This window comes from Seriola dumerili, unplaced genomic scaffold, assembly GCF_002260705.1.
Source record: "Seriola dumerili isolate Sdu_G_001 unplaced genomic scaffold, Sdu_1.0 BDQW01000230.1, whole genome shotgun sequence".
NCBI lineage: Eukaryota > Metazoa > Chordata > Actinopteri > Carangiformes > Carangidae > Seriola > Seriola dumerili.
The window spans coordinates 407,987-419,784 of NW_019174485.1; the positions used below are offsets into that span (position 1 = coordinate 407,987).

General features: G+C 44.1%; 1 protein-coding gene across 1 annotated transcript; it reads right to left on the minus strand.

The window, feature by feature from the left end:
• Positions 1-1,470: 1,470 nt before the first annotated feature.
• On the minus strand, positions 1,471-11,572 carry LOC111229386. The gene is made up of 2 exons (XM_022755703.1): positions 11,313-11,572; positions 1,471-5,501 (listed from the first exon to the last, which is right to left on the minus strand). The coding sequence occupies exon 2, from the start codon at positions 4,963-4,965 to the stop codon at positions 3,100-3,102; it is 1,866 nt and encodes a 621-aa protein (XP_022611424.1). The 5' UTR covers positions 4,966-5,501; positions 11,313-11,572; the 3' UTR covers positions 1,471-3,099.
• Between the last annotated feature and the right edge of the window lie 226 nt (positions 11,573-11,798).

Genomic DNA, 11,798 nt, shown 5'->3' on the forward strand with positions numbered 1-11,798 from the left:
CTGAGAGGAGGGAGGGAGGGAGGGAGGGAGGGAGGGAGGGGGAAAAGGTATATGAGAGAAAATGAGGAAGGCATAGTGCACTTACAAAGCACTGCGGTTTTCTCAGGAATGTCACCTTGTTATAGCTGGCTGGTGGGTGGCATATAGTGCAGAAGTGAAAACACATTAGAGTAGCACATTGCTGACAAGAAGTAGCAGGTCTGTGTGTGGTCAGCTGTTTACACACACCTACATCCTTCCTCTATCTATTGCAGGAGATGCAAGAATAAACCTCTGTATGCCAAAAGTGCTGGGGATGCATTTAATTTGCATCACAAAATTGTACTTCATGAAGAACTCTGGTAATAAACTCTGAGGATGAAAACATGCACAAGTGGTTTGATTGCCTCGCCCTCAGTTGTTGACATTTCCAGTCCAGAGCTGCTGCTCCTGAGATTTTCACGAAACCTGGGTGTTTCCTTGAAATTGCAACACCTCTGTATCTGAGGCTCTCCTCGCTCTAATGGCTCTTATATAACCCTTGTCAGTGGCACACTCTGCCAATGCCAACTTTCTGTTCCCATCAGCTATTGTTCCATTAACGGCAGGGTCAGATGCAGGCTGCCACACTTACCAGTCTGACGCAGTTTTTCTCCCAAGACAGTTGTGTAACTTGTTTTTCCTTGTTGCACTCATTCTGTGATTTTTCTCTTCACATTTCTCCAACTAAGACAGATTGGGTCATGATGTTGAGCAATTCCGAACTAAGGTAGAAACTGAGAGAAAAATATGTGGAACTACTGTTTTTTGACGTGACACTACTTTAAATGTGGTTGTAAAGCTGTGAGGTGCAGCAAAAATAGTTATCTTAAATGCACCCCTACTTTAGTATTTTCTAATCTAGATTAAAAACTCTCGTTTTCTTGTGCCATTGAAGTCAAACCAAGTTTTGACTGTTATATTTTATTGAGCAATCCCTTTCTATTTGAGTTAAATACTCAACCTTGAGAGTTTTCATTAAGTTTCCTATCCAGTGAATAGACTCCTTTGAGAGTTTGTTTGTAAAATATGAAGTGTACTTTGTTGTTTATACTGGAGCCATGTGTATTTTGTGTGTTAGTATAACTATAAATATAAATATATGACATGAATATTCAGGCTGAGGTTAAAACTGGACAACAGATTCCCCCCTGTTCTGCTGTACCACACAGTCTGTGTATTGTTGTGATTTCATTTCATTTCAGAGAATCCCTGCCAGTGGGCAGCAGGCATGACGTGGTGAACCAGTGAAGTTTTTCTGACTGTGTCGGCTCACACTGAGCTGTACTGGCAGACTGGGATGTTGCTGTCTGCGAGCCGTGAATCAGCTAGTTGGTCTTCTGCTAGAAAAGGGGTTGTGTGTGTGTGTGTGTGTGTGTGTGTGTGTGTGTGTGTGTGTGTGTCTGAAGGCATTTCATAAGAGTGACTCAAAAAGTTCAAAACAGACGAATATAAATTCAACAACCTTTTTATTTTTTCCCCATTTTGAATCTTTCACAATCAAAAATGAGTCTTTTTTTGTAACCATTTTGCATATCCACGTGAAGTATAGCAATACATAATCACTTCTGGACAAGCCTTACTCAATTTTTTTTCCATTTTGGAAAGCCTTTCGGCAAACAACAAAGGTTATACAGTAACACGTAGTACAAATGGTAACTGGGGCAAAGGGCAGCAAGGGTAAATACACAGCACAACCAGGAAGAGCATAGAGCAAAATGACACAACAGGATGACAGAAAAATACACATAATAATTGCCAAAATAATAACAGAATATAATAGAAAATAACAATATTAATAAAATAATAATAAAATAATGACAGCAGTATACAAGAGATAAGAGAGACAACTTTACATTTATACATAGTGACCAGAGGCAGGCACCAGGAAGTGAAACAGTTAAACTTGTAAAGACTGTATGATCTACTGCAGCTACTATAGCTAAAACAACTCAGTGCGAAGGTGAGTGGGATCCTTAAGACATCGGCCAATGTGGGGACAAGGGACAACACAATAAAGAGGCACCTTATGAAGATAGAGCAGCTTTGCTGGTTGCGACTGGAGAGCCATTTCATTTATTAGACAGACAGTTTTTGTCTGGAATATGAAGATGTATTGATTTTTGTTGAACAGCTGGCAAACAAGGCTCGCCTTGTGCTTGTCAGGTTTTGCCAACAGCAATGTGTGACTGCATAGCCTTGATTGATATGAGAATAACTGGCCTTGACTTCTTTTTGACAGCTTTGAGTGTCAAAAGCTTGGCTCACCTGAACAAGGAGCCCGAGCAGGAAGTCTGAAAAAAAATGTACCTTTCTTTCTTTCTTTTTTTTTTCTTTTTTTTTTTTTACAAGTTGTGGCTCCCACTTTGAGTTAAAAGAACATCTTTGAGGCATTTTCTAGACAAAGAGGGACTGTACAAGGTGTCTCAACAAGAACAAACTGATCACTTTAAAGTCTACAACTTCCGTATCCCACTGTTTTATTTTTTGTTGTTTTTGCCACATTTTTTTTCTTAAAATATATATTCCATATATGCAAATTTATATGTCACAGTAATATACAATCTAAGTGCTTCAGAAGTGAAGAGGACTTGTGTGCAGATGATGAGAAGATCAAATGGTACAGATGTGTTCAGAGGGAGGACGAATGTAACTCTTTGCCAGGAAAGGGAGATGCTAAAGGAAGGATGTGTATCTTTGGTCAAAGGAATGTTCCCATAATGCCACAATAAACGCTGGCCAGCCACCAAGGCAGTTTACAACAATGAATAATTGAATAATGTTTGAATTTTCCACAAGGGAAATATCCCAGACTCCAGCTCTGGAGAGTTTCATTCTGTCCCCTCCCTCATTAAGTGATCTATTATTTTAACTGGAGGGATGGGTGGGAGGTAGGAGAGCGTAAGGGGAAGGGGAACAGGTGACACAGTGAAACTTGATGGTGAAATCACATCCTAACCACACCTCACACAGATCACTGACTTCTTGTAAGGTGGCGATGTGAGTCATACTTGTAGTTGTCTGTCTGCTGTAGACAACAAAGAGGTGATAGGAAAATACTCCAGCTACTCCTATTTGTCCTTAGTCTCGCCTCTTATTTCGCCCACCTCTTCCGGCGCTGGATCCCTTTTTCCCTCCCTCCTTTTTAGACTCTGCCCTTTCATTCACCTGAGGCTTGACCTCCTCTGCATAATCAGTCTCATTGTCCACCTCTTTGCTCTCCCCATTGGCCTGGCTGCTATGAAGGTTGCTGGGTAGAGCTAAGTAAGGGTGCTGTGGCAAGGTGGGAGAGGGTGACATGGAGGTGCTGACAGGGCCCTCTACCTGTGTTCCTGCTCCTCCATTGGACAGTGCTCTGTACTTGAGGCGGAGCTTGTGAGGCAGAGCGGTGGCTTTTACCTCAGCTTGGCACTCTCCATGCAAACCAGCAGCTCCCGCCGCCTTCTGGTGGTAACTGCTGATGTCTGAGGAGGATGAGGAGGGGGACTCGTCATCTGTGGAGCCCTCCTTATCAGAGCTACGAGGGTCCCCGTCACTGGAGGAGGTGTCTTTAATGGAGGAGTTCTCCTGGTAGAAACCACCAGCTCGGGGGCCTCCCTCGTAGGTGAGCACTGGGGGCTCTTCGTCCAGTGTGTTGAGGTAGCCGTTGTGCTGTGTGAAGGAGGACTTGCCCTCCTCAGTGTTGTGGATCAGATTAGGGGCAAAGGGGTTCTGGTGGCTTTCTGCGTGCTGAAGACTGTTCTCCTGACCCTGGTAGCTGTAATGATGATGGTTGTCATGCTGCTGCTGGCTGTTGGGATTGTACTTTTGCTGCAGCTCATCTGCTGACTCAGCATGATCATTGGTGTATTCATACTGGGGCGAGTCCATGGTCTTCGTCCTCTCTAGCTTCTCAGCGACCTCTGTGATGGTCACTGAGCAGTCAGAGAACTTGGAAGTTGAGGTGTGCTGGCCATGCTGTGGCGGTCTGCTCTGCTGGGACAGCTGGTCCTCCGACCTCTGGCTCTCCATGGGGTAACAGCCACTGCTGGAGCGGTACAGGATGACGCTCCTCTGTGCAGAAGTGGCCTGAGGAGCGGGGCTGGAGGCCTCCATGTGGCACTGCTGCTGCTGTTGGTGGTGCTGGTAGTCCATGGCACTTTCAGCCAACTGGGTGCTCTGCTGGTGAGGAGAAACCAGAGCGGTGTGGCTGCCATGATAAGCCCCAGTTGACATTCCATTTGGTATCCCATCGGGAATCCCGTTGCTTTCCAGCCGGGCCATCTCCAGACTTGAGGGCTCCTTCTTTATGCTGTAGCCCATGGGTTCTGGGCTGTCTCTGGAGGAGCCGTCAGACATGTCGGAGACGGAGCCCCGGGGAGAATACTTGTGTAGCGTTGTGTGGCGCTCACCACGGCTCGACTGTTCAGTTTCAGATGAGTCTGAATTCAGCATCACCTGGGACGCACTTGAATAACCGCTGCTTGAGAGGTAGGCGTTACTGTTCGGGGTGCCGTTGGTGCTGCTCCCATTGCTACCAGTGTTGCCAGCTGCAGCACTGTTGGAGATCTGCTGACTTTTCTCCATGTAGGAGGCTGTGCTAATGAGGCCAAAGCGCAACTTGAGCTGAAGGAGTTCTGTCTTTAGACGAACGTTCTCCTCATTCAACGCCATGACCCGGTTCTCTAGCACCATGTCATTGAGGCGGCGCTTTTCCCTTGAGCGCTTGGCTGCTTCATTGTTCTTCCTCCGTTTTTCCCAATAGGAAGCATCTTTCTTCTCATCAGAAATGAACTCTCGCTTGCGACGGGAAGTCACAGTAGGCTTGCTACCTTTAGCCTGGCGGCTGATCCGCGCTCCACCTTCAGAACCAGGGGATGGGAGGCTCCCACTGTAGGGAGAATAAGTTTCTACCTCCATGGTATTCTTGTTGCTGGTAGATGGGAAGTGTAGACTGAGACTTTCCATTTTTTCCCGACTGGGGGCCAGAGTGTGACTCTAGCGAAGGGCAAAGGGGGAAAGGGAAAAGATGTAAAACTATATGAGCCTTCTGCTTTGTTACTAAGGAGTGTGACCTATGTCGCAGGATCGGCAAAAACTTCTGGATGAGGTATTTGTGCTCCTTGAGAGGATTGCCTCATTGATTTCTGCTATGTATTATTCAAGATCAAAATGTTCAAGTGTCCAAATTAGCCAGGAAGATTAAAAAGAGGTGGAACTCCACAAAAACCTCAGACATTGAACTAGTGTTGTGAACGAGGAACCTAAAAAAATAAACAAGTTTGTATTTTGAGCAGAGAGTCAGTTGTTCAAAGCAGTTCCTGGAGTCTCGCTGGAGGTGATTTTGAGTTTATCTGCGTCTTCCTCAATCTTCAGCAGAGCTGTGATGCCTGTCAGGCCGCTGCTCTGCTTCTCTCAGTGTCTTACACAGGATGTAGGTCAGTCCGTCTACTTCGGGGCTCCCTGAGGATCTAGCTTCAGTGCTGCTGTTTGCTGACCACTACCTGGTTTATGGAGAGAGAGAAAGAGGGAAGGGGAGAGAGAGAGAGAAAGCGTTAGATTAGCTGTAAAACCACTGCCGTTCATTGTGGTATATAAGGTCCCTTTAATGTAACCTCTAAGGCTTGAGATCAATACGCACTCTGTTTATCACAATTCAACCTGCGCTGAAAATCTATTACATAACCCTCAAAGTTTCACAATGTTTATCTTTCCTGTCTTTGTTTCCTTGACTTCACAGAGCAAAAAGGGGGTGGGTGCAGAGCATGAGTAGCAGCACACATGAGTACACAGGGCTGCTGCTGCTGAACTCTTGTGTAAGACAGAGCCACCGTCATAGTCACATAACAAGGACTGAGGCAGGCTGACCTGGTGCCAGCTCTGCAGAGACTGACAGATAAAAGGCTGAGGGAGGGAAGGAGTAGACGAGGATACATCTGGTGTATCATCCCACTTATTCTATGACATATTACTGTAGATATAGCATGGTTTGTGATGCAATATGACACAAATAATGTATTACAACCTCTGCTTTTATATTTTGTTTTCTGAAATGCATCACAGGGAAATCACATGACATGAGAGTCATGAATACTGAACGAAATTGAAAATAGGGCATCACACTCATTGAGGAATGGCTGAAATGGGCTTATGGGAGACATCACAGTTACTGACATATCTGGACACACATCTGTGTTAGGTTGTGTGCATGTGTGTGTCTGTGGGGGAGGGTGAGATCTCCATCACTGCCGTAATGTCTCAGTTTCTCTGGTAGCCGTCACACTGTCTGAAATCACACAACACCACAAGCTGCTGAACTTCCTTATGTTGTGTCAACATTGTAGCTCAGCAGGAAGCGTTGCTCACACAACATGTCTTGCACCATAAAGTTAACAACAATGCCCAATGGAGCACGGAGCGGATGTTGATGGGAGTCCAGCATTATGTAATAACTAGATCTGCTCTTTGTTTTAGGTCTGATTCCTCTGGTTCTCTCACTGCACAGCATTACACAGTTGATATGCAGTAATTAATAACACATCATTACACTGAGCCCCCGTAGTCCATTACAAACATGAAAACATCTTTTTATGACACACTCGCACAGGGAATGCTATAATCTAGGTCACTGTGCCTGTGGGTAACAGTGACTCCTCTGGTGTCACTTTTCATCCTCAACGCTGGAATTAAACGGAGCACAAATATGAACTTCTATCATCACAAATGCCTTTACTAGCCTTGTGTTTCCCTGATGTTCTCTATTACTTTTTTTTTGGTGAAACCAAGTATCAAACACTGGAAACCGGAATCGCAGTTTCACAGTTTAATGGACACTGAATCAGTCGACTCAGTCCGGTTCTGTCATTTTCAATAGTAAAGCAACTTTTATTTCAGACTTTCAAATCTTTCAAATCAAATGCAAATAAGAAGCACAAGTATGCAAATAACATGTTGGTGTAGGAGTTGTGCTAAGGGTTTGTGTTATGCAATTGCAGCAGCAATGACTGGAAACCTGAGGATATCTCTGGCAACTTTTTGACTGTGTACCTCAAAAGCAGCAAAGGTCGGTACTGATATAGTAAACTGTGCGTCAGTTCAAGTGTCTTATGACAGACTGTGTTACAGCTGCTACTGCTGTCAATCCTTGTTGACGTCATGTAGGGCAAGAAATGTCACTTACAATCAGTAAAGACATCTGTAGACAATTTCATTTTGAAAGCTCTAAACTTTTTTTTTTTAACTCTAGCATGCAAAGATAAAGTCAGGCATGGAAAGATATAGGCTATAGGAATTTTGGGGTGTTGCTGAGGGAAAAACAAGCAGCTCCTGGTCCCAATTCATGCTACTGTTTTTGTCTTATGTTCCCTCTGTATAGTGAAGTCTGGAAACTGAAACCAGACATGGCACAAGCAGAGAAAGCAGACTTGAACAAAGAATCTCCACAGACTGTTCCCGTTATTTAAACCATGATGATGTCAAGAGGGCAAAAAAAACTTGCTCAGTGCAGTGTGTTGTTCCCTCATCACAAACCACTTACTTCACACCAGACTCAATGCCAAATAACAATTTAACCTGGTGAATATCTATCTCCAGACTGGTTAATGCATTTCTCTACCCCCCCCAGTCCTGTTGCATAATCTCACATTCAAAAAAACCAACAGTGTGACCTTGAAACAACATGACTTACAGCTCAGAATAATTAACCATTTATTTACCCATGCCTGTGATGTTGTAACTGAGGGGCTAAGTCTAGATATGCTGCAGGCTATTCTTCAAATTGAATTTTCCTCCGAGTGGCAAAACAAGATTTCGTCCGTCTTTTGTTTTTTCGCTTTTTCTTGAAGAACTGGAGTAAAACTACACTGAACAGAAAGGGATTTGGACACAACCACCAACAGATGTGGAAAAATGTAGGATCAGCCCCCATTTTTCTCTCCAACCCTGAATAATTTTCATAAAGACTTGCAAGGGAGGGAGGGGTGGCGCGAAACAAAGGCGGTGCAATGAAGGACGCGCGCATACGTCTGCGCTGTCCCACTGACCTAGAAACGACGCTAAGCAGTAAACACTCCTCCTGTCTTTGACGGTGCGCCATAAAATAGGTCAGTGGGACTGCATGGGAGGGAGGGCAGGAGAGGGAAAGAGAGTATTAGAGTGCACTCTAAAAATAGAGCGACAGAAAGAGGTGAGGGAGGGAGGGAGGAAGCAGAGGAGCGATGGGGTGACGGGAGGAATTCAGTTGGTGGAAATGAGAGGAATTTTACAGAAACTGCAACATGGGGAATAAAAGAGACAAACTTGCATACGCCATCTGCCCAAAATCGGATTACGAAAGACCCAGTGATTTCCAACATTAATTCCTGTTCGCTCTAGAAACCCTGCGACGCCTTATGCAGCACATAACAATATGCATCAGTAGCAGATGAAAAACGATAGGGAGAGATAGGGAGATGGCATTGACGTCAGAGCACACACCCATCTCTGCAGCCAAATTCACACATAACAGGCTGCCTCTCTCAGGACTGCATGGGGAGGGGCTGCCGTTGGTGCTCGTAACCTACGTGCTCTGAATCTCTCTTGTTGCAGAGCGAAGCTTGTGTAACACATGCATATTAGATAGCAGCAGAAGCTACAGGTTACTGGCTGTGAAAGCCTGAAATCTCCCCTTTCACTATCCTTCTCTGTGCATGTTGTTCCCTGAATCAAAGCAAAGACCGAAGCTAGAAAAGAGATGGGTACATTGTGTAATTAGCTCTCTGTGCAGAGGCTAATTTCCCATTTAAAAAAAACAACAACAACAAAAAAAGGAGGGTTGGCTGCAGCTACTGTAAGCAGTGTGTTTCTCTGTATTTTTGGCTGAGGAAAACTCAGCTAAGAAGTAGTTCCCAGGCACTTGCCGCTCAGGGAGGAATGCTTCACCCCTGACCTCCTCTGAGGCAAGTGTGAGTAAAACGCATGGTATCCTCTTCCCCTCCTCCATCCTCTGAGTGATCCAACACCACACACGTGGAGGGGCCCCAGCTAGGAGCCTCAGTCTTGCCCCGTGGTTTTGTGTAAAGAAACAAAACTAGGACACAGGAATCCAGACATTTCAGGTCAGTTAGTGAGACCTATATGACTGTGTGCCATTTAACACTTCTTCAGAGTAATAGGTTACCTAACACACTTCAACTTGTACTGGTGGTAAGTGACTGAATAAACAGGTATAAGCAGTTTTTTGAAAGGTTACAAATTTGGTGAAGAATTAATCTAATAAATAAGCATGACCTTATTTTGAAATGTATTACGTAGTTTGAATTTACATATTTGCGATAATTTGAATCTTACTTGGTCAATTAGTAACATGTGACCTTTATCTTTTTCAGTCAAATCTGATTTACTGCAACATGCTCCCATCTTTACTAACAGATCAAAGGTTTTACTTACTCGCAATCAGCAGATTGACAAAGTAAAATCACCAAGAGAAAAAAATGAAACATTTTTGATTAACAGTCACTAAAGTAAGAAAACTGGGACAAATAGCTTAACCTATTAAAGTATGCATAAATCTGAGGTCTTGTATTCCTCAGAACAACAGACAGAGTGGTCAAAGTAGTCCACGGCTTGTCCCGTATACCTCATGTGCCTCCTCACCCAGTTACAGGTCTGACCTATATTCAGAGCTCTGGCTGGGACAGAGCAATGCAGACAGCTCTGAAAACAGACCAGCTGGCAGCAGGCAGACTAAGAGCTCACCAGAACTTCGCCAGACAGGGGTTTCCATGCATTGCATCACATCCTGGATGTTCACTTGTTATTCTAATTTCACAACAAAGTCACACCAAAACCTCGCAGGGATCTTGGGAGACGAGCTTTTCACCGAACCGGAAAGACTGTTACATCTAGTTTAGCCTTGCTTAACTTTTTCTATTCCATGTTTTCTCTTGGAGGAGAAAAAATGGGCAAGTTAAAAATAGCTTTCAGACCTTGAGCAGCTGTGTTACATCACTGATGAAAGCATTTCTAAATACAATTTCCCCTGTGCAGACTTGTTAAATATCTATCTGCTTTAGGAATAATGGTGTAGTGTTAATATGGGTATGAATGATGAGAAGAAAGCACAGGGTGTGAACGGGAATCAATTACAGGCCTCTCTGTCCCAGGAGAGAGCTGCTGTTTATTGCTTCTCCCTGCTGTGCGCTGGTTATGTCATACCCTCCAACTCCCTCAAAGCAAAGCTTTGTGCTTTACTTAACACACCTCATGAGTAAAAAAGAATCATCAGTGACTCACTCTGAGCAGAAATCAGACATTTTGTGCTTGTTTTCTCCTTTAAGCTTAAACATTAATTGTGTGATAGTGATTTAACCTAAAAGCAGGAGCAAATGTTCTTCACATCTGGGGGAAAGTAGATTTAAGGGAAAATTAAGCATAAAATTGTTTTCAGTTTTTTTTTTTTTTTCAATTTTATAGTAGATTACTGTTACATGTTACATTACACGTTTGATCCCTGTAGTATATCCACTCTATCCAAACACTCCTACAAATGAATACAGCATATCTATAGATATAGACAAGAAAATGTTTTTTTTTTTGCATAAAATCTTTTCTTAATTTAACTATACCCTCCACTTTTAAATGAAATTGAACCAGTTTTGTTAAAAATGTGCCACAAACAATAGCCTTTAGATGAATTGGTATCCTAAAAGAAGCCACGCTTTAATTCAGCCTAATGTTTGCATCAGGTGGATGGTGAGAGAGATTCATCAATATCTCAGAAAATAAAGTCATCTAGTGAAAAACATGAAAACAACATGCACATACAAACAGCAGCATGCCACGTGCAGGGGCTAATATAGCACACCGTGTGTCTGCATTAACCAGACAACACAGCCCGACTACAGCAGCTGCCCCCATTCCCTGGAAAACACCACCATGAGGGAAATTACCTCGCCTTGACATTGAGCACATAATGTGGAGTATAGCCAGCTACGTTTCCAATCTTGCTACATGTTTCATGTCAATAACAAAGCAAGAAAACGAGACAAACCCGGCAACAAAGAAGCATTTTTAGCACCGCGAGCGCCGGATTTAATAATGTGACAAAAACAGCCGCAAACGTCTCAAAGTCACGGACGCACGCGCGGGTCTGCCGGTAGAGCAGAGAGTCGCCATGTGAACAATAACCGGCCATAAGCATCATGTCCTCATGTCTACACACACTCACACTGAGCTGATATACCTCTGTGTTTAACCACGCCGAGTGAGGAACATATAGAGACACAAACAGACAAAGACAAAGGGCGGAATGCGGCTCCGCGCTCACTCTAACATACCTTTCCATGTCCTGGAGGAGGGGAAAAAAGATTCAGGCTTCCCCGACACAAAAGCTGTCTCGCTCCCGTTTCCTCCTTTCCTTGTCCCTTTAGAAGAAACCTCCCGTAAAACGAAAAAAAACTTTCTTCTTCGTTTCCTGTCGGTTCTCCGGTCAGTTGTGGTTGAGTCAGTGGGTCGGGTGGATGCTGTTTCGGTCTTTTGGCTCGGGCTGTCTGTGTGTTGTGTGCGGCCGGACACTGCTCCAGTTTCTCCGGCTCCCTTTCTAGAAATATGTGTTAGTAGGTCAGCGGTTGCATAACAGCTCTTAGGCTGCCTAGTCACGTTTTTGTCCTCTGTCTCTCCGCGCGAGAGTCTCTCTCTGTGTGTTATAAACCCTCTCCTTTTCTGTCCTCTCCACCTCCATCTACATCTTTCCTCCGCGCTGTAATAGCAACTCTTTACGGGAGTGGTTAAGTTTATAACAAGGGCATGAATGCGTTTTCACG

Coding starts and splice junctions, on each gene's coding strand:
- LOC111229386 (XM_022755703.1), bottom strand. CDS start 4,965: ATGGAAAGTCTCAGTCTACACTTCCCATCTACCAGCAACAAGAATACC.